The sequence below is a fragment of the Phoxinus phoxinus genome (genome assembly GCF_949152265.1).
Source record: "Phoxinus phoxinus genome assembly, chromosome: 14".
NCBI lineage: Eukaryota > Metazoa > Chordata > Actinopteri > Cypriniformes > Leuciscidae > Phoxinus > Phoxinus phoxinus.
The window spans coordinates 8033193-8057109 of NC_136889.1; the positions used below are offsets into that span (position 1 = coordinate 8033193).

At 38.2% G+C, this 23917-nt stretch overlaps 1 protein-coding gene across 2 annotated transcripts; it reads left to right on the forward strand.

The window, feature by feature from the left end:
* The first annotated feature begins 516 nt into the window (after nucleotides 1-516).
* Nucleotides 517-23775, forward strand: ccar1 (cell division cycle and apoptosis regulator 1). Of its 2 annotated transcripts, none has more exons than XM_079636163.1 (26): nucleotides 517-599; nucleotides 1724-1878; nucleotides 2163-2350; nucleotides 3573-3725; nucleotides 5622-5654; nucleotides 5796-5992; nucleotides 6929-7055; nucleotides 7176-7289; nucleotides 8685-8871; nucleotides 8957-9098; nucleotides 9639-9794; nucleotides 10569-10794; nucleotides 10887-11000; nucleotides 12945-13111; nucleotides 13834-14044; nucleotides 15058-15141; nucleotides 17779-17967; nucleotides 18050-18241; nucleotides 18587-18808; nucleotides 19068-19203; nucleotides 19352-19440; nucleotides 19526-19672; nucleotides 20742-20865; nucleotides 20970-21155; nucleotides 22330-22535; nucleotides 22635-23775. In XM_079636163.1, exons 2-26 carry the CDS (start codon nucleotides 1770-1772, stop codon nucleotides 22689-22691), a joined length of 3756 nt encoding a protein of 1251 aa, XP_079492289.1. In that variant the 5' UTR covers nucleotides 517-599; nucleotides 1724-1769; the 3' UTR covers nucleotides 22692-23775. The 2 variants fall into 2 exon arrangements, with proteins under 2 accessions (XP_079492289.1, XP_079492290.1); XM_079636164.1 differs by lacking the exon at nucleotides 517-599 and adding an exon at nucleotides 1030-1192.
* The last annotated feature ends 142 nt before the right edge of the window (nucleotides 23776-23917 follow it).

The window sequence follows — 23917 nt, forward strand, 5'->3', positions numbered from 1 at the left end:
TGCTATTAGTTGACATCAATTTTCAGTTTTGGATAATTTTTTCTGTGCATTATTTGATGTTCAACTAACAAAACTTTCCAGAGTGTTCATGTCTCAAAGTCACTTGGAATTTAAGTGATTAATATAATAAAAATGAACCTTTCAGTGGACATTTAAAAAGACTTGATTGTTTACTACTATATTTTAATTTCATTTTGCAACAAATCATAATGAAAAAAAGTGCCATTTCTAAAAAACAGTCTATAGCTCCAACTTGTCTAAAACAACTAATTATATTGGATTTCATATAATGACTCGTGTATTTTGAGTGGATAAAAGACGATTTAAAGTAAAACGCTCCAATATAATAATGACTACGTTATATGCTAGCTATATAACTGAACCGTTATTGTTATGTATTATGTGTGTGTGTTATTATTTTTTATTTGTGTGTGTTATGTAGGCCTATTATTTGGTTTCACGTCAGTGTGCGCCACTGTCAGGTTGTTATTGTCTATTGTCACCCGACCCTGGATCAGTAATGCGCTGATGTACTTCAAACGATCTGCGCATGCGCTACAACCAGACGTCTCAACCGGTGAAATAAGAGAGGACGACGGGTAAGCAGCAACAGTAACAGCTAGCTTGCATGCGTATATATCGACTGAAGTTTTGTTATAATATTAATGCTTTGTCATGCACTGTGTAATGCTGCGTACACTGTATATACTTTTGAGGTGTAAATGAGACTATAAAGTGCACGGACAGAAACTAAACAGTGTGCTCATGCGAGGGCCCGAATCAGATACAGCACTGCTGAAAAACAAAACACTGCAGTCAGCACAGTTGTGACTTACACACTACCACCGAGACCGCTGCTCAGTTTGAGTTAATACACTTCATAGACGGTGATAATACGGGATTTTTAAATAGTTAGGTCAGTGTTGTTGTGTTGCTCCGTTAGCTGCTTAGCTTGCATTGAGAATACGTTGGTGTGCTAAGCTAGTGCAGATAAATTGGCTAAAAGTGACTGTCTGAGTCTTCACACAGTGTCGACGAGGAGGACATGAATGTGTCTTATTCACTGCTGGATCTGGACTTAGACAGGGTTTTAAAGCAGGAAGAGGTTGTAAACAGTCCGTTGGTGTTCTGGAGCTGACAGATGGCATTAGCTGTGTTTCAAAATCTAGTAAACTCCCTAACCAGAAAGCATGTGAGTGCATTTCGAGTCTCTGGCTCTCAAGATAACTTGAAGTTATTTAAATTCAATTAACAATCTTGCAAATACAGTTGTCAGTCAATTCTACAGATCTTCTTTGCAACTACTTTTGTTACATATAATTTAGATTTCTCTTCTTAATAATAAACTAAACATGTTAACAATTTTTTATTTATTTTTATCATGAGAATAATCATAAGCTTTATTATTTTAACCTATGGACAGCGGACCGCCTCGGTTTCTGTTTCAGAAAGGTTAAAAACAAGCATCTTTGCAGCAGTAGTACAATATCATATATAGTCTGACTGACGGCCCTTCGATTCTTGTCTTGGGCAATGGGGGCGCTTGAAGTTACAAAGATCAACAACCATTGATTTTTTTGTATGTCTTGTGGTAATCAGAAGTGTTTTCTTGGCAGGCAGCTCCTGAAACAACTATTGTATCTTAGTTCCTGTCCATCCAGTTTTATGCTTGTAATGTTTTGAGCTTGCAATTTGATTAAGTTTGAATAACGTCCCCCCACAGGAAATAATCCGCCATCTGGTCCAGCAGAAAACGTGAGCAGGTCTCCATGGCCCAGTTCGGGGGGCAGAAGAACCCTCCATGGGCCCAGTTTGCCGCAACAGCGGTATCACAACAAGGCCACTCAGGACAGTCCCTGGACCTGAACAGTTTACATTGTAAGTCATCACAAATACTTCCATAAACATGTATTTTGATTAACATTATTGCCACTACTTTACATTCAATAAAAATGTCTTAATTGTTAGTCTAAACATGCATGAATAAAGAGAGTTTTCTCTCTAACTTGTGTTGCTCTAGCTCTCTAATTGTGAAGGTCAAAGCTCAAGATGTTTTTGTTTGGTTTACATTGACAGGTCAAAGTTTGCTTGTGCTTGTTTGTTTGAATGTTGTCAATATAGCAGGTGCAATGTCCTTACAATCTCACATGTTTCTCCCATAGCTTTACAGCCGTCCCTCTTGGGAGCGTCTCCGATGTACTCTCAGCAGTCTGCATTAGCTGCAGCCTCCCTCAACTCGCACTCGCACTCGCACTCACACTCACACTCACAGTCAGCTGCCAACTATCAGCTGTCGCAGCAGGCCGCAGCACTCCAGCAACAGGCCGCCGCTGCCGCTGCATTACAGCAGGTGAGCTCCACCATGGAGAAATTACACAATTAAGCCTTTGGCTATGTTTGGAATCGCATACTAACATTCTAGACTTACTATTTCTGCAATATGTAGTATATGTATATTGTGTGAACAGTATGTAAATTATCCCAGATTTACACAAGATAACAATCAGCAGAATGTGTAGCACACTGCGTGATACTGTATCCCCCAATGAAACATGCATGACCTTTCATTTCCATTGTGATGAATGAACTGGAAGCAATTACACCGACTTTTATCCACATTTTTTGAGAATTAAGTTTTTTTTTTGCTAAATGTAAAAAGTGTAGTATACTATTATTTGAAGAATTTATTGTGGAATAATAGCTAGTATAGTACCTATTATTTTCCAAAAATGCTAGTATGTGATAAAAATGAACTGGAAGCAATTATTAACGTAATGTTTTCAAAAACAATTTGATTGTATTGCCAAAATTTAAGACACAAATTTACACAAAATGTGACAACAATTTAAAGTAGCATACTACTGTTTAAAGCATTCACTGTGGAATAATAGATAGTATTATTATTTTCCAGAAATGGTAGTGTTTGATGAATGAACTGGAAGCAATTACAGTGGCTTTTAATGTAATTGTTTACTAATTTTCTTTAATTGGATTGAATAATTTCACCAAAATTGAACAAACGAGTAGTTTAAAGCATTAACTGTGGAGTAATAGCTAGTATAGTACCTATTATTGTCCAGAAATGGTAGTATTTGATGAATGAACTGGAAGCAATTACAGCAGCTTTTAACACAACATTTTGAATACTTTTTTTATTGTATTGCCAAGAATTAAGACATAATTATACGCAAAATGTGGCAACAGAGTAGCATACTACTGTTGCATTCACTGTGGAATAATAGCTAGTATAGTATCTGTTATTTACTAAATGTGACTACAGAGTAGCATACTACTGTTTAAAGCAACAATACTGACATCTTTTTCTGTGGAATTATTGCTAGTATAGTACTTATTTTCCAAAAATAGTTGTAATTACTAATTATACGGTATATTCTGTGCACATAATACTGCACAGTGGCACCTAGACCTAACCTGATCCATTCATTGCAGTGTAATGTATAAAGTGCTTCCTCCTGAATTGTACTCATCTGCATTTCTAGCATGCTCAGTGTTTGAGCCCTTCCCCCAGCCTGCAGTGAGCAGTCTTGAGTCACTGGTGTGTTTTATTTTAGTCGCAGATCAATTCAGCCCTGCAGCAGTATCAGCAGCAGCAGCAGCAGCAGCAGCAACAACAACAGCAGCAGCAGCAGCAGCAGCAGCAGCAGCCACCTCAAGGCCCCCCGCCACAACCTCCACCTCAATCCCTTTACAACGTCCCCCATCAGGTACATGCGCTCACTCTACAGATGTACAATATATCGGCATCGGTTCATTTTTAATGTTATCGTTATCGACTCGATAAGAAAATTTGTAATGGCCGATATATAATAAAGCTGATAAATAATGGATTATTTCCTTCAGTTGAGACACTTCAGATGCGCACTGTTCAACATGATGGTTTTGAATTGCTTGAAACATGTTTGGAATCACTTAGGCTACATACAATTATAATGAGAACAGTATAATTGTGTGCCTGGGATATGGATATTAATGGTGGGACTTTTTGTTTTTGTAATCTCAAAAATGATCTAAAAATTTTTTTTTTGATTTTTCGACCAATATTTCAATTATCAGCTTTCAAAATATAAAAAATGATCGGTTATCGGTATCGGCCAAAATGTTAATATCTTTTCTTTTTTTTTTTACAGACAATATATTTATATACAGTGCATAACCATTCACCCAGTTTTGTGAGTCCCTGGGTACATAAGGGGAGGGGGGATTATAGCACCACGTACAAAGTGTAACACGTAACATATAAGACACGACAAGGTGACAGACAAACAACAAGGGGACAACACAACTGGGAAACACAAGAACGTATAATTATTATTGAATAGAATGATCTTGAGCAAATTCTCCTAAAAAATTAAATAAATAAAATTAAAAAAGGGTATTTGAGGGGGAAAAAATGTTTAGAAATGTTATGCATGGGTGTCGATAGTGTATGCCTATGTGTATGTTCATATCAAAATGTTCATATCAGTGCATCCCTAGCTCACTCTCATCCACACCTCCTCTTTCACATCCCCCTTTTAGCTTTTCTAAAGCTAATTGATGCCCTAGTTTTATCATGAAGATTGTCAGTATTGTTCGTTGTGATATCAGAAGTTCATTGATTTGATTCCCAGTGAATTTATGTACTGGTAAATTCCATTTGCTTGAATGCACTGTTAGTCTCTTTGAATAAAAGCTTTTGTCAGGTGCGTTATTTGTATACACCATGACAGAAGAACTAAAAGGACTGCAGTCAGCAGAGCATTTAATCGAAAGAGTGCTGCAGTGCCTGTCTGCATTATTTAGTTCTCAGGACACACTTCCTGTCTCACTCTCGGTAGATGTAGTCGGTTCTGATTGTGAATCCAAATACCATGTACTTTTCAGATCATATTTTTCTGATCTGTACTGTCTTTATTTAATTGTGGTTTTAAAAAAGCTGATAGGGTCAGTAAGATTTATTTTACAAATAAATTATGATATCTTCTATTAATCAAAGAATCCTGAAAAAAGTATTTGCAGCACATATACATTATGCAGCACAACAAATGTTTATTGAGCAGCAAATCAGTATATTAGAATGATTTCGGAAGGATCATGTGATACTGACGACTGGAGTAATGATGCTGAAAATTCAGCTTTACTTTCACAAGAATAAATTGCATTTTTAAATGTATAGAAAACAGTCACTAAATTGTAATAGTATTTCACAATATTACAGTTTTTAATGTATTCTTGATCAAATAAATGCAGCATTTGTGGACGTCTTACTAAAAGATCGGTAGCACTTTATTTTACAGTCCTGTGTACATACTATGTACTTACTTATTATAGTAATTGCAATATCTGGGTAATAACTACATACTAACCCTGAACCTACCCCTAAACCTAAATTTAACCCATGTTGTTACCTTATATTACCCAGTACTTTTTTTAGGTAAGTGCACGTACTGTAAAATAATGTGCTACCCAAAAAAATCTATAGTGACTCCATACTTTTGAATGGAATCGTTTTTGGAGCTTAAATTTATAGTTAACATGTAGAAAATGTATTCATTCCACTTAATTTGTGGGTTATGGTTAATGTGTAATATATTCTTTTGATTTTTCTTTATCTCTGACAGCTTCCACAGCCCCAACAAGCCCTGCTATCACAGGTACACCTCACCTTGTTTCCAACTTCTGCGTTTGCAGAATTTGAATCCCTTCATTTTTAAATGTGTGAAACGAAGCAAGAGATCCCCTAATATTGCCAGATATGAAGAGTTTATGTTCTATAAACTGTGTGTATTTTGCAGCCCCCTGTTGCCTTGCCCACCAGCCTGAGCCTGTCAAACCAACAGCAGACGGCGCAGATAACCGTGTCCTACCCGACCCCCCGCTCCAGCCACCAGCAGCAGACCCAACCCCAAAAACAGCGTGTTTTCACCGGGGTCGTCAGCAAGCTACATGACACTTTCGGCTTTGTCGATGAGGATGTCTTCTTTCAGCTCAGGTGCTTTATAGTAAATGTGCAGGTTTGAGTTGTGAATCAGTTTTTTAAAGGCTGTGTTTACACTGCAAGCCTTAATGCACAGATCTGATATTTGTCTTGCCTGTTTACATTCACTTTAGACATGACTGTTATCCGATATCTGTGTTTACATTAATCCCCACCCAAAATTAGTCTTTTGGTGTTCGCTGGCTTAGACGCTTACTATGCGACATTGTTGACCCTTGGGTTTTAAATGTCCGTGCTTTATATAGCCAATATAATTTATTTACAATTCCCGACAGGTGGTACCATGATTACTTGCTGTTATGTTTGTAGCGCAAATTTAACTGAATGGATATAAACTGGAAAATATTAGTTTGTTATTTTTTTATCTACGGTTCGTTAGATCTAGAATTCTGGAGTAAAATAAAGTAGTGTGGTTAGATTTTTTTTTAATGAATTCGAATGAATTAACAAGAGAGAATTACCTGTGACTGTAGGTTCTCAATGCAATGGTGAAGCTGTGAGTTTATACAAAAACAGCAAAGTTATCACTTCGTTGCTGAGAAATGTAATGTAGCTTTCAGTTGCGAAGCTGTTATATTTATAAAATTCACAGGGCAGAGGATGAGAACCGGTTTCTACACAGTATATAAAGTTTTCACCTCAATAAAAAAAGGTGTGTGAGTGCATACAGGCATGTCTGCTTCATTATATGACATTAAAAATCTACCTTTCTGGCCAAAACGTGTCGGATATACGTGTTTAGATATAGTCCAGATATCGGATATGTATCTAATTTAAAAAAATGTATCTCTTGTGAATTTTTGCGTTTACACATGTGCAACAAATTCCGATCTGTGTCAGATGTCAGTAAAAAATCGGTTCTTTTGTGCCAGTGTAAACGCAGCCTAAAGGTCAGGTGTGTAATTTCTGTGTGTGTGTGTGTGTTTGTAGTGCTGTTAAGGGAAAAACACCCCAAGTCGGTGATCGTGTTCTGGTGGAAGCGGTCTACAATCCCAACATGCCTTTCAAATGGAATGCCCAGCGCATTCAAACTTTACCTCAGCTGCACAACCAAACGGTAAGCAAACCCACGTGGTCCGAATGGATCCCTGGCAGATACGATCTGATATGGTTCTGCGTCCACAGTCATGATGTCATGATGCTGCTGTTGATTCCTGTGTTCTCAATCTCCATGTAGCACCAGCCGCCTCAGCCCTTACCTCAGGTTTCCCCACAGCTGTCCAGCTTTTACTCTGATGCAGGAATGCCACGCTACTCTGACATGCATTCTGCGGTGGATTCAAGACAAAATGTAACCCACGCCACTTGACCCCTGTGCCCCAAATCTCCATTCTGTCCTCCTCCTCTTCCTCTATTTTCTGCTTGATCCGCTCCTCCACTCTCCTGTTTCACAAACAGGCTTTAGTCACATGTCCTTGGGTTTCTTTTCTTCTGCCCAAGATGAGTCCCTATGATGAGTCACCCTTCCGTGTATTACAGCTCACTGCTGTTGGATTTGTAATTAAAACATGTTCTCTTAAACAATTGTCTATTCACGAGGGGGTGTGGGGGATGCTGAAGTAGATGCTGTTTTTAGTGTAATTTTTTCAATTACCCAAACTAATTATTAAATCTTTTTACCCCTCCCCCCCTTTAAATTTCATACTGAGTTTCATTCCAAAATATCAGTTGTACAAATACCAGACAGTGAAATTTTGCCTTTTATAATGATCAACACTATTACCCTAATTGATCTAGTTACAAAACAAAATATATTTAAATGTTAAGAAATTTAATTCAAATAATGGCATGCAAATATTTATCAAACAAACACTGTTTATAAAATAAAGAACAGAGAAAGTCTGGTATTGTTCCTACTGCTATTTTTTATTTATTTATTTTTATTTAAACATGATCATGAATTATCTGTACTTTTGATATCTCTACACCTGGACACACACGTCACACTGAGCTGGTGCATGATATTAAAGCAAATGCAGATCCTGTCTGTTTTGTTTTATGTAACTAACAATAATTTTGAGACTCTTTTGAAATGCCCAGAATGCTTGCCTTGCATTTTCTCTTGAAAGAAACTTTTTTTTTTCTTTCAACAGGGGCCAAAAGTGTTAAATGGTAACAGCAGTGCTTCTACTTCCTCAGTCTCCAGCTATTTCTAACCATTTATTTTATTTTTACTGGGTTTAGTGCTTCTTACTCATTTAGGCTCCTTTTCCTCTCATCCTTTAAAACAGGTTATCTAAACTTTGTATTGGAGACGGATTAATGTTATATATTAAAGGCTTGTTTTATAGCCCTGAGTTTAAAGCTGTCATAAACATTTTGATGTATTTTGATTAATTAATATACAGTAATATTTTAGTTTTTATTGATGTTGATTTGTTGTCTAAACTAGAGCTAGTCGATTTATTTAATCTTAATAAATCAGTAAATGTAATTAATTTCTACAAAAACAATCTAAGATTGGTTAAAATTTACTACCTTAAATTATACATTGAGACATTTCAGGCTAAATACATAGGTCAAAATATCATTAAGGTTGTAAAATAGAGCTATAGATTTATCTGTATCGCCCAGCTCTAGTCAAGCACTAGTTCATTAAAATGATATTGGGATTTTTCTGCACTATAATCTTGATGGTTATACATACTAGCAAACCCATCTCTTTTGCTCCGTCTCTTCTTCTCAGAACCAGCCGCCGAACATGATGAAACCAGGTCCCACCATGATGCAGTCTCTACCCCCGCCCACCACGTTCAGCGTCCCGGCCCAGGGACCTCCTCCATCTCTTCTGCAGGCCCAGCTCTCAGCTGCCTCTCTGGCCCCACTGCTGCAGAACCCACCACAGCCACTGCTTCCCCAGCCACCACCTAAAGGTACATCAACCCCCTCGACCTTCTGCAGTCACGCTTTTACAGAATCAAATCTGATCTCCCATTTCTCTGTTTTTGCTGCGTGTAGACTCTGTGTTCTCAGGGGGTTTGCTGCAGCCCCCGGTGCGGATGATGCCTCAGCCACAACAAATGAGGCGCGTGGACCCCTCACCCCGCTTCCCCAGCCGCAATGACCGGCCAGAACTCATCCTGAGAAAGGACGACCGCAGGTCAGAACTCGTACAACTGAGAGTTAGGCTGCCCTCGGTAGTCTGTTACATTACTTGCCAACCACGGCACCGCCACCCGTCGTTTATCCTTTTTTATAGAAATAAAAACCATTTATTTCAGTTAGACAACGGATGCTACAATTATAAACTGAAAGCTTCAGCTCTGCTCCATACAGTGCAGTTCTGCAATCTCACTTATCACGTGAATTTCGTAAGGAGAGATGATTGATAAGACAATGGCGGAGGATTTGGTGCAGAACAGATCCTGAGCGTCATTGACAAATATCTAATCTTGTAAAATGTGAAATCAGTACCACCGCTCCCTATACAGAGAACACGTGATCACAGATTCAATAACACCCCCCCCCCCCCCACCTTGTAATACCGGTCTTGTCAATTTACTGGTGTGAAAATTTCCTCAGTTACATCCCTACTGAGATTAGAATAGCTTTTTCTGAGGTGCAACCAAAAAGAATATTGGATATTGTGAATTTTTTTTGCTCTACATGCTCATTCTTTATTTTCCCTCTGTTTGTGTAGTCGGGAAAGAGATAGAGAGCGAAGAAGATCAAGAGAACGTTCACCCACAAGGAAACGTTCGAGAGACCGGTCTCCTCGCAGAGAACGTTCTCCAAGACGGCCACGGAGAGTCGTCCCAAGATATACTGTGCAGTTCTCCAAATTCTCTCTTGATGGGTAAGTTAATTGTTTTAGAGGAAGTATCTTGACCGATATCTTGAGTTGGAAATTAGGTACCATTTATTTATTTATTTTGTTCACTCGAGTTCAGCTCAGACATAGGATAATTAAATTGTTTCTCTACAGGTCCTGGCAATAATTCAACATTAATGTTACCAACATGGCAAAATATATAGAAAGTTCATTTTTTGTACTAAATATCAGCAATTTAGTTTATGTAGTACAAAGACAATAATCCAACAGATAAGGCAGCGGTCGGGAACCTATGACTCATGAGCCAAACCTGGCTGTTTGACAAAAATCATGTGGTTTGCTAGGTCTTACCAACAAATGATCAATGGAAAAAAAATCTGCTTTTCAGAAAACCAGCCAATTACAATTCATTCGTTGTACAGCCCACGAAGTTATTAAAAAGTTTAGAATAATGAAGTATTTCAAGTTGTTTCGGCCAAAGTGCATGTTCATTGCCGTTCAACAGCAATCAACGGCACACCACTTATGTTTATGGTAACCTAGAGCTTCTGCATTCAGATTCAAGCAGCTACGTAGTTTGTTTGTGGTAATGGCGAAAAGAAAGATTTTTAGAACAGCAGCAGAAATAAAATAAAAAGTATAAATTAAATTGAATGTGTCTTGCATGGACACTAACCTTTCATTCAGAGCACAACAGAATGAAACAAAATAGGGTTTACACATCTGAGTTGTACAGATGAATGTTTCAGTATGTAAGTGTATGTTTGGTATATGACTGCCTGTTTCTGTTCTCTGCAGTCTCAACTGTGATGTGATGGAGCTACGGCGGAGGTATCAGAGCCTCTACATCCCCAGTGACTTTTTTGATGCTGTGTTTACCTGGGTGGATGCCTTCCCCTTAACACGACCTTTCAACTTTGGAAACTACTGTAACTTTCACATCATGCATAAAGAGGTGGACTCTCTTGTGAAGAACACGGCCGTGCTGGACCCACCTGATGCCAATCACACCTACAGCGCAAAGGTAAGGCATCTTTTATTTAATAATGTAATACTTTTTTCCAGGTTTGATTCAGTGGTTTTTGACCGTCATGATGATTAATATTGATGTTATAGGTGATGCTGTTGGCCAACCCTAGTCTAGATGAGCTGTATCATAAGTCCTGTGCTCTGGCAGAAGATCCAACAGAGATGAGAGACACTTTCCAGCACCCTGCCCGTCTCATCAAGGTATTACATTACTAACTGCAACAAACGAACTAGGACATTTAATCGCTTAATTACGTGCTATTTATTGTAAATTATTTTGCACTTATATACTGTAGTATTTCACAGGGATGGACATCATTACAGTGTCTGGGACAGTAGCTTTTCTTATACTGCAAATTATGTAATTTAATCACTTTAAATTAAATGTATTTTATGTCTGTATCTGTACCAGAAATCATCATCTAGCCTCTTGCAAAAACCGATAATCAAATATCTATTGATCGTAATAGGTTATGAATGTTAAAGCAGGGCTATGCAGTTTCGGGAATTTCTTCGCTGCATTGCTTTTTGCTCGCAGGTTTCTCTATAGAGCTCCCCCTACAGCACAGAAATACAGATATTTGACAACACTGTCGAAAAACTCGTTGGCGACTTTCAGATACCAGAGGCTAGTAGATAAACGACATCAAAGTAGATGGGACATTTCTTTAAAACGTCTTCTTCATTCGAGTTCGAACAGCGCGAGGGAGCGCAATAATGACAGAATTTTTGCAGATTTTTTTGCCGTAAAGCAGGGCTGCCCAATCCTGCTCCTGGCGATCGACTGTCCTGCACAGTTCATCTCCAACCCTAATCAAACACACCTGCCTTTAATTTTCAAGTGATCCTGACGTGCTCTGAAGACCTTAATTGGTTGCTTCAGGTGTGTTTGATTAGGGTTGGAGATGAACTGTGCAGGACAGTCGATCGCCAGGAGCAGGATTGGGCACCCCTGCCGTAAAGCAATTTGTTACATCGCGAGACCTGATATCACGCGATACTTCCCGTCGGGCCAAAGATGCAAGGGTGGTTTTTCCGCTCACAGGCGATGATGTGCGAGATGACCACCATTCAACCCGAAAAAGTTATATAACCATTCCAATGACTCCGAAGCTGTTCAGTTAAGGTAAAAAACCTGCATAGTTCACCTTTAACTCTACAGTTTATTTAGTTCACATTTTGTTTGGTGTTGATGAAGAACAGTGACCAAGAGTGCCAGAAGATACTATTCTTTTTACCAGTTAATGAGCAACATCTACATGTCCTATCATTTGGAGCAGATTAATAATGATGAAAGGCATTGTGTAATAATTTCAATAGCATATTTCATTGCAAATAAAGGATCTTAAAGTGCTACACAAAAGAGAAGGGAAACTAAGACTGCTGACAGGTCTGCTAGTTCATGGGTTTAAGATCTCTTTACATTTCTTTGCTTGCACTAAAGCTTCCTGTAGTGTCAGGCACTGAAAAAGAAAGAAATGTGAAATTGTTCCACATCAAGTTTATTCTGTCCGTAGCTGTTAGTCCAGTCTTCAGTGTCACATAAGATCATTCTAATATGCTGATTTACTGTTCAAGAAACATTTCTTATCAATGTTGAAAACAGTTGTGATACATTGTGTTGTACATTTTGATACAAACCATGATACATTTTTTAGGGTTCAAAAGAGCAGCATTTATTTGAAATATAAATATTTTGTAACATAAATGTTTCTACTGGCAACTTTGCTGAATAAAATAAATCAATAAATTAAAAAAATCTTATTGTCCCCAGATTCAAACATTAGTGTGTATACCATCATTTACTGACCTCTGGGCTCATGTTAGCTCTGTCTGAAATGTTTGCTGAATATCAAATGTTAAATGGGATTTTTACTTTCAGAATCTTGCTATTGCAATCTATTAAATTTCATCTACAACTAGTTTTCTTGTTCCCCTGGACACTGAAAGATGTTTGTCCATTCCTGTGTTTGGTGTTGGGGAGCTGACTTTGATGTCTCTGTCCTATTCCATTGCTGAATGCTTTCCTGTGTGGAATAAGCATATCTGATGTTGTCTCTCCCTGTGTCCGCCACAAGCGCCTCCTTCAGAGCGCTAAGCATCTTCCCAGTTTATCGTAACCCATTTAAACTCCTCTGTTTTCAGTTCCTGGTGGGGATGCGGGGCAAGGACGAGGCCATGGCCATCGGGGGTCATTGGTCTCCCTCTTTGGACGGGGCCGACCCGGAAAACGATGCCTCTGTCCTTATAAAGACAGCCATTCGTTGTTGTAAGGCTCTGACAGGCATTGATCTGAGTTTATGTACCCAGTGGTAAGTACAGCTCCTTTCTCGATTAGTGCCGATGCATCTCCATGTGTGCATCTTTAAAATATAAAAAAAAAAGGCCCAGCAGACAACATCCAAAAGTCTGTGACACGCTGCATGGTTTTGATACAGCAGTGTATCTCCTGACTTGTTTGATGCTTTTGTGGTCATACAATTTTTTTTTTATTTCTCAAATTTTGATTTGCAATGTTTATGCTAATGTGTGTGGCAGTCCTGCCTCTATATCTATATATGTGGTGAATGCATTGATTCTTTTGCTCCGAGAGCAGAGCCAGAGGAGTCGTCGCCGCCATCGTTACTTTCTGTTCTCTCTGACCTTTGCCTTGTGTTAAATATCTTACATATTTAACTTGCTTTCACTGTGTCTGAATCTGTCCTTCTCTCACACCCCCGGGGGTTCATAAGCTATCTTTCACGAGCAACCGGTTCAGATTCACGGGTGCCGATGGGAGGGGCCTGCCGCAAGGGAGGAGGGGTCATTGTAGTTTTTGTTTAGCTGTCGATATTGTCTGTCGACCTCCCTGATGCGTGGCTGCCGTTCATCTTGAGAAACCCCCCGTGGAGTTCCGCAGACTGTATTTTCATATGCGTCTCATTCGGGGGGTCGAGGGGATCGCAGCTTTCTGTGTGTGTGTGTGTGTGTTGGGGGAAAATGGGTGATGTCTCACAGAATGTTTCTTTCCAACGCGCTTCTTCCTTTGCGACAGGTATCGTTTTGCAGAGATACGCTATCACCGCCCTGAGGAGACTCACAAAGGGCGGACAGTCCCCGCACATGTGGAGACAGTGGTTTTATTTCTCCCGGATGTTTGGCATTGTCTTCCTACCCGCTCAGAGTGGGAGGGGCTGTCCCGTGGACTCAAGGAGCAGCTGGCAGAGAAACTCTTGGCTGAACGGAAGGAGGCTGATGGAGAACAGGCACTGAACGCTAATCCCTCTCTTCTCATTTCCGCTTCTCACAGGCACAGGAATAGACAAACAAAACACTCAGAAAACACAGAAAGAAACAGACAAGTATCACAGGCATCATACAGATCCCACTTTTACCATCCCTTCCTCTCATCCCTGTCTCATCCCTGACCCTCCACCCCATTTCCTCCTGCTCTCCCTCTGTCACGCAGTCTCACACACAGCGGAAGAGCTTAGATTCTACTTTATGACACCTGCATCAACTGGTAAAACAGCTTCCAGCTCTACCGATTACACGATTGATGCCTTGATTGACATGACTCTAAATTTCCAACAAACTTACTACAAATCTGATCTGAAATTTGATACATTAATCAATGAGAACAATTGAGAAATGAATGCTGGAATCTGGAGAGCCAGTTGTGTTTATGATGTTTGTGTGTTTTTTAGATTGTTTTGTTTCCTGTTCGAAATTCGATATCTGCCGAACTCTCAGAAGAGTTCTGTCTCTTGTCTGTCTCTCTTTTAATTTTATTTACACTTTTCTCTGATTGGACTGTGTCTAGACCCTTTGTGGATGTGATTTTTCCAGGGAGATTGTTTACCCGAGGACAGTTCTGGTTAGGTGTTTAAGAAAACCAGCTAAAAAGAGTATATATGGGCCAAAAAAAAACCCAGCAATTAACGTAGACAGGGTTTGGAGACCTTCTCTGAGTGCATCTGTCCCATGTCCATCTCTCAAACCCACTGTCATTGATTATCTTTTTGTATTCCACAGAACTGGCATTGATTGGCTGATGAGTGGGATATGGATCTGTTTCTGAAAGCTATAGAGCTTCCTAGCAGTGGGAATTTTTTTTACCCAATCAAGAGCTCAATAGGAGGAGACAATGAGAGACAGTTGTGACCTTGCTTCTTGCACGGATCAACTTTTGTTTCAGAAAACTCCTTTGTCCAAGAGTGGTGTGATAACGCACTGTTGTCTTTTCTCTCTCCCTCTCTCTTTCACATGACGTGCATAGGAGGAGGAGGATAAGGACGAAGATGATGCAAAAGAAGTCACTACGCCAACTCACTGGACCAAGCTTGATCCGAAATCAATGAAGGTGAGATTTTCCACAAGCAGCTTATCTGCTACAGACCAAACGTTTTATCATCTTGTCATCTTGTACATCTATATTCAGGGGTGCACATAACTTTTTCAGTGAGTTACTCAGGTGAGTACCAGGAGATGGTGTTTGGTACTCACCCCATATGTAGCGCGTGGCCAAAGCTGTCAATCATGATGTCACATTCCCGTTTTTATAGCATAAAATAACGAACTAAAACCGAACTAATTAAGAGCAGTGCACAAGTGGCATTACGCATTCCTGTTTTTGTCGCGCATGCGTACCTGCGTACCAGTTATGTGCACCCCTGTCTATATTCCATTTCATGGGGTCTTTATGTCCTTTATAGTCAGACACCATAAAACATTCTTTCTAAATTTAGGCTTGTCCTTTTTTTTCAAATAACCAATAGTTTTTAGTTTAGTCACAGTCCCACAAAAGTAATTGTTGTGGGCATTCTATGGTTGAGCATTTTTTTAATGAACAAAAATATACACCCCTGCAAACAATATACAGTGCCTTTTTAAAGGGGTCATGACATGAGAAACCAAATTTGCCTTGATCTTTTGGTATATAAGAGGTCTTTGTACCATTAAAACGTCCTGCAAGTTTCATAGCTTAAGACGTCCTCCCCATTATAAACGAATCATTTATTTAATCAAGCTCTAAATACAGCTCGTTCTGGATCCATGGTAAGAAGTGACGTCACGGTACGAAGTGACGTACCAGCGTTTGCATATGACCGCCTCCAGCAGAAGACAGTTACGCTTAAAGCGCAAGACAACTACGCTCATTTCGTATCGTTGTCGCGCCCGCGCGCCGCGCGCCTCACGCCTCACAAGTGTTCAGTGGACGGACAGCGAGTGGGTCTGTGTACAGGGAGATTACGACGCCGCAGATGTGCTGTTCCTGGCTGTGGACAAACAACATCTTTGAATACGCTGCGAAAGATCCAGTCGTCAGGGAAAAATGGATGCACTTTATTTTTTGCGGACGTCTCAGTCACGGCAGTGTTAGTTTAAGCGTTTGTTCTATACATTTTAAGGATGACTGTTTTGAGCTTTGCCAGAAAACTGTTGCTCAAAGATAAGTCCGTGCCGTCTATTCTGGGCTCAACAACGACGACGCAAACTGTAAGTAATGTATTTAAAACTTTAAACTACTTTTTAAATACGCTGAAAGATCCAGTCGTCAGGGAAAAATGGATGCACTTTATTTTTTGCGGACGTCCCAGTCACGGCAGTGTTAGTTTAAGCGTTTGTTCTATACATTTAAGGATGACTGTTTTGAGGAAAAAATCCCAATATGATGCTTGGCTTTGCCAGAAAACGGTTGCTCAAAGATAAGTCCGTGCCGAATATGGGCTCAATAACGGCGACGCAAACTTACTTTTTACCATGGCTAATATAAACACATTTGTATAAGAGAATCTTGAAAATATGTCGCCTTTCTAGTAGGCCTACATGTGATAGAAAATTAAAAATGTTGCCTTTATCAATGCTGCATCTTCTAAGATGGCCTGTCTGTGCATGCATTTTTGTCCGTGGTACACCCTATCATTTCATTGGAATTAGTTAAATAATGTTAAACTGTTAGCAAATGAAGCTATTGGATAATTATGCAACAATAATCCGTTTTCAAGTGTCTCGGGTTAATTTTTTTTTATTAATTCAAAATAGTTTCACTTTCCATGTGGACACGGGCTGATCCAGTCTTCGTTGTTGTGGTGATGGTTCATTTTCCTCTGATTCTGGCTCAAACATAATAAGGTTTTATCATTGCCAGAGCCATCGCTTCGCATGCATCACCCGCTATTAAACAGTTACGCCGAATCCGCACAGGTTCTGGCTGGGGGCGTTAATAATTGATGCATAGGCACTGACGTTAGCCAATCATAACAGTGGGCGTTAACACTGAACTCTTAAAGGGGAAACACCCCCAAAACAGACTGTTTGAATCAGAGGATGAGAAACAGGGTGGGAAAAGGTCATAAATCACTACATTTTAAAAGTTTTTGGTAAAAAAAACTATAGTAATACTATAATTGCACCTAAGGGAACATAATAATAAAATAAAAAAAACCATGTCATGACCCCTTTAAAAGATTGAGGTCTGAACATTTTTAAATTAATACTTCAATAGCAAACAAGGATGCATTCAATTAATCAAAAGTGACAGTGAAGGCATTTATAATGTCGCAAAAGATTTATATTTATTTTGATCTTTCTATTCATCTAAGGATCTTAAAAAAACATATCATGGTTTCCACAAAAAAATGGATAATAATAACACAGCATTGATAATAGTAAGAATTTCCTTGAGCAGCAAATCAGCATATTAGAATGATTTCTTGAAGGATCATGTGACATTGAAGATGCTGAAATGATGCAGAAAAGTCAGTTTTGCCATCAAAGGAATAAATGAAATTTTCAATTGTCTTTCAAATTTAAATGAATATTTAAAACACTTATTTAAAATTGTAATACAATTTCTAAATATTACTGTTTTGACTGTATTTTTGATTACAAAGTACAAAAGAAAACATAAAAAAAAATCTTGGCGACCTCAACTTTGAATAGTAGTGTATGTGATATAAACTAAAAATATTTGATTATGAAACTTAATTGCACACAGGTCAATGACTTGCGTAAGGAGTTGGAGAGCCGTACACTGAGCTCTAAAGGGCTGAAGTCACAGCTGATCGCTCGCCTCACTAAACAGCTGAAGGTGGAGGAGCAGGTGGAGGAGTCCAAGGAGCCGGAGAAACCTGAACCTCCTGCCGTGGAGGAGGTTGAGTCCTGCAGACCGGTGGATGACCGAGAGGTGAGAGAAAACCAGAGGATCCACCTATTGAGAGCCTGTCTAAATCAATCGCATGTAAACATGGAAAAAAAAATATTTCCAGGAAGAGGAGCGAAAGCGACAGGAGGAGCAGGAACGCCAGCGCAGGGAAAGACGTTATGTTCTGCCAGATGAGCCCACCATTATCGTCCACCCCAACTGGGCTGCCAAGAATGGCAAATTTGACTGCAGCATCATGTCCTTAAGTGTGCTGCTGGACTACAGGCTGGAGGATAACAAAGAGCACTCCTTTGAGGTGAGGATCACTGCATATTAATGGTTTAAAATAATTATTACCTATAAACTACAAACAGGTTTTAGGACATTTCGCTTGACTACACCTCATACAATTACAATATTCTGCTTTCGGCTATACTTTTGTAAATCAGTGAAAGGAGGCACGTAATCTTCAGAAAATATTCATCCACAATTAAAACTACACTAAAACTAAAAACATTGTAACTTGAAATATAATAATAAAATATATAATATATAAAATATTAACTAAAATCTTTAGTTAAAAAATTAACTTATCAAAATATAGAAAAAGTATAATAGAATGTCAATGATACTAAAAATAAATAATTGGCATCTGTTTCAGGTGTCTTTGTTTGCTGAATTGTTTAACGAGATGCTTCAACGAGACTTCGGCTATAGGATCTACAAAGCATTCGCTTCTCTTCCTAGCAAGGATGAGAGGAAAGATAAAAAAGAGAAAGCTAAAATAAAAGAGGCAGAACGGAGGGATGTAAAGAAGGAGAAGGATGAAGAAAATGGAGAGCCGGTCACAAAGAGAATGAGAGAGGAGGATGAGAAGAGGAAGGTGGGTTCCAACGACTGTTTCCTGGAAGAGTCGTGTAAATTTATTAAGATCTTAAAAAGTAATACAAATGTCTGTAGTGGATATTGATCAGAAAAAATTCACACAGATGTGTCAGTGTGGGGACCCTGTTTGGATTGATTCTGGGATTCGTTCAGATGTCCCTTAAATGCGTTGGCGTTGTGATTTGTTCTAATTAATTTTTTTTTTTTTTTTATATGAATACAACATTAAGCCCTTCAATTTGTGTCTCCTGGTAAAGGATGAGGAGAAAGAGAGAGGTATTAAGAGAGAAGAATCCAAAGATGATGATGATAACGAAGATGGCAGCAGCAACAACAACGCTGATGAATATGACCCCTTGGAGGCAGAAGAAGCAGATGACTATGATGACGATGGTAAAGGTCACACTGTTTCATAAGCAAATGCACCTGGATCCTCAAACACACTTTTGATCGTGAATTGCATGGATCTGTTTTAACATTAAGCAAAATCAAAGTGACATGAAAATATTCATATGCTAAACTAATCCTTTGTGCTCCTCAGATAAAGATGACGAAGACTCCAATGGCAGGGACAGAAGAGACGATCGTCGGGATGACCGAAAATCCAAAGAGAGATCATCTAAAGATAAAGTGAGTTAACAACAGTTCTCCTTTTACAGCACAAAATGAGACCGTGAGAGGAGTGGTATGCTTTAATATTTCATTCTGTCTGTAGGATGAGAAAAAAAAGCAGATGGTGACGTTTAACAAGGATCTGCTGATGGCCTTTGTGTACTTCGACCAGAGTCACTGCGGTTACCTGCAGGAGAAGGACTTGGAGGAGATCATGTACACACTGGGCTTGCATCTCTCCAGAGCTCAGGTGCCGCTTCTGTGCAGTATTTCACATTTAGCTTTGAGGAACTTTGGAAAGTTCCAGTTATTAACTCATTATAATGCTTATATATTTCTTAAAATCTGCCCAACTCGTTCATACATTTCCCTGGGGAAATGAAGAGAAATATTGAGTCGATTTGATTTTTTTTCATTGGAAAAAGACAGATTTTTTTCAGATATCTTATCTAAATTGCTTTTATTAACAGCAGTCTTCTTTTAGCTTTTTAAATTCCATTTATATTGGAATAATATATTGGAATTGGAGATAATATTATATTTACTATTATTACCCAATAGAAATATATTAATTGCTATTATTACAATTATTATTACTTCCACTACATTATTTTTGCTACAACTATAATTTTTATTATATTATTTTTATCATTATTATTTTCTTGTTTATTCAATGTAACATTTATACAGTATTACTTGATGGTAATAATAATAATAATAATGTAATATAACAAATATATTCTGTATTTTACTTTTTTTATATTGTTATTAATAATAAAAATAAGTGGTATTAATCATATTGGTAACACTTTACAATAAGGTCTTGTTTGTTAACATTAGTTAATTTATTAACTTGGAACTAACAGTGAGCAACACATTTTACTGGATTCATTAATATTTTTATGTTTTACTTTAAAATGTTCAGGTTCATGTTTAGTCCACACACAGTGCATTAATGTTAAATACCAAATTTTAGTCTTAAAAATCTATTAGTGAATGTTGAGTTTAGCTGAGATTAATACATTCTTTAGAAGTATTGTACATGTTAGTTAATTTTAAATAATGTTAACAAATGAAACCTTATTGTAAAGTGTTATATTAGTATTATTATTTTCTTGTTTGTTCAGTTGAACTATATTAGTAAGAGATAAGAGAATAAGATATAATGTAAGCAATGATGTTTGTCGCTTGATCCTTTAGTTGCATCCTGCCTGATCAGGACACAATGCGTTACCTTCAATTTTGTATTTGCAAGATATATAGAATATTTATCACCAGACTAATCTGATAGCATGTATCTTGTTTGTATTCTTTTTCAGGTGAAGAAACTGTTAAACAAACCATTGGTTAAAGAGTCCTGCCATTATCGCAAGCTGACGGACAGGCCTAAGGATGAGCCTAGCCCCACGTTGACATCTGATGCTCAAATAGACAACCTTTTAGGTGTGCAAAAAGGATGATGGCTGGAACAGACAAGCTTATTTGTAACACTAGAGCACATATACATGAGGCTACTGTAGACTGAAACCGTCTGTGTGCACCCACAGGTAACCAAATCTTGCTGCCCGGTCAGAAGATCAAGCGGGAATCGGAGGAGAGTTGTGGGTCAGGTAGCCTGTTCGACTACAAGGGAGCCATGGTGGACGTGGGAAGCATGATGCAGAAGCTGGAGAAGAGTGAGAAAACCCGAGAGGAAATTGAGCAGAAGCTCATGCAGCAGGACACTAAAATGGGTAACAATCTCACTTGTCTCGATTTCATTGTGTGTTTGAAAAGTATGTCTGATTGTTATGAAGAGATGTTGATTTGGGTCGCTGAGCCTTAGTCAATATCAAAACTCAAATTGTGCTTTTACAATTCATCAGCAGAGCTCAACAATAAGGACTTTTTTCTTCTGCCCACAAGTGTTTTTTATTTTTTTCATTATTTTATTTTTTACTTTTTCCCCCACTAAAATTACTTTTTCATTGCTGTCGGGCGCAAAGCTCGTATCCATATTTCGCCATTTAATTTTTTTTCATAAATCATTACATTGGTCACCCTTTACGTCTGTGTGGGTTTTGCAAATATTTAACTAATAAAGTAATATATTTATTTATTTATTTTTATAAGTAATGTAAGTTACTTTCTATTCCAATTTATTGACTGACAGCTCTTCTATCCCCATGTTGAGAGAGATCAGGGAGTAAGAGGCAGAGGTGTTGTGTGCGCTGTGAAAACATGATGATTATTGTAGTTCTAGACTAAAAGTGAGCATGTATATACTTTTTTTATTTATTATTAAATAACAATCAAGCCCAGCCCAGGTGAGAAAAAGGTTACGCGCAATTAGTTACTTTTTTAGGGAGTAATGCAATATTGTAATGTATTACCTTTAAAATGAACTTTCCCCAACTCTATTACATAAAACATTAGCCTTTTATATACAGAGTAGCAGAGAAGAGTCTTAGTCTAGCATTTGTCATCGAGTCATAGCCAATACTGTCTTAAACAGCCTGTGCGAACGAAGCACTTCATCTTTAATATCATGCTATTTTGGCCAAATGACAGACAAAACTAAACCCCTTTGTAGCTGCTATAAACTTTATAACCTGAAAGTTGATGAAAAACTGCCTCAGATACGGCCGTTCTAATGACGGACAGAACACGGCTGTCTGAAATTCATTGGACAAAACTCTTGATTTTGGTAAAATTATAATAATATAATGTCATGCAAGTGTCTGACCATATAGCCTCAATGTAAACTGACAACACAGTGTTATTTGATAAGTATAATTTTTTTTCTTTACAAGAACAACATTTGGTGGAAATTAATCCGCTAAAATTTAATTCCATAAACTGATTAACAATACGTTTTTGTAACCTCAATACCATTAAATGTGTTAATCGAATCTTTTTGTTTTGTAGAGGAGGATTCAAAGCACGCGTCAGAGCTAGAAGCGGCTAACCGCAGCCTTCAGAAGGAGCTGGACGAAGTCAAGAACAGTCTCAGAGAGACCGAGAACAACCTGAGATCATCAGACCAGCAGAAAGGCAGCTTTGAACAGCAGCTCCACAGCACAGTGTCCAACCTCGACACCATCATGAAGGAGATACAGGGGGTTTTATCAAACGTATGAACCTTTATTTACCGTGGGAAATGGAGTAAATGGAGAGGGACAAAAGGACTTTTGAAACTGTTATAACGTATGCGTTTTGTTTTTTTGATGCAGGGTGACCCTTCAGAAGACCGCGACCAAAAAACTCAAGCTAATGGCTCAGATGAGTGAACTTTCCTCTCCAGCTCATCCACATATGATCTCCCTTCGAATATGTAAATAAGCTTAAAACTAACACAATACTGAAGTTAATTTAAGTTTTTTTTGGTTTCTGTGTACAAAGTTTTAATGACAGTGGAGGTGAACTCTCCTTTCCCTCATAATTCTGTATTTAAAAAATACTTCTTTGTCAAGTTAATTTGTTCAGAATCAAATGATTACATTTCACAAGCTCATGTTTAAATAATGTGTTTGAATTATGTAAAAGTTTTTGGTTACTTGTTAATCTACTTAAGCTTTTTGGCCTTTTTGAACAGTTGCTAGTAATTTTAACATGTTTTGCTTTATCAGCAGCATATTTCCTTGTTGAAATAATGCATAACTTGTGCCAGTACGTGAATTATTAGCAGAGTTTATTTAGCAATAAAAGTGTTATTTATGTTGAAATCAAACTGCAATTAGGATTTTATTAGGATCCACAAGGAGCTGATTCCTTTTCATTGTTCCCATGACAAACAGTGATATGTTTTGTTGAATATATCTTTTGTTTGTTTTGGTCTCATCTGCGCATGCATCTAAATTAGCGCATGCATATCAGTTTAATTCCTGAATAATATTCTTTCAGACTTACTTTTTTGTTTTATTTGATTTTATTTGATCTTGATGCTTCGTTCTATGATCTCTGTGTAATCTTACAAGGGTAGCTTTGTGTGAATGGGGCCATGTTCTTTGTTGTTGCAAACAAAACCAAGGCAGTTACCCTGTTCAAGATGCACTGACTGAGGTCCTGTCCATTCTGAGTCCTGGGTACTTTATATCAGAGTGATTGTAATGTGTCAGAATAGTGTGAGTTGGATACTGTGTGTTTTTCCAGTAGTATGTTATCTGGGATTGTTTGGAAGGCAGTGAATTCTTTAGTTTTTTATGTTTTTCCTGTTGTTGGCCCACTAAAGAGCAGAATGATTACAGTGGGTGATTTCTGCTGAGTGGAAATGAGCCCAAAGCAACCAAGTGCATATTATTTTTCTATTCTGGATGTACTTTATGGTTGTCCTAGTAAATGAAAATAAATAAAGTGCTTCATTTTAACATTTCACTCAGTTGAATTGTGGGTTTCCTCGTTTGTTTTGGATTTACATGGGTTTTGGGAACATTGCAATGCCGTTTTATCCCAGTAGATGGCAAAATTAGTTTGATCTGGACTGGAGGAATTGTGCATGCTCTTTTTATGAGGGAAA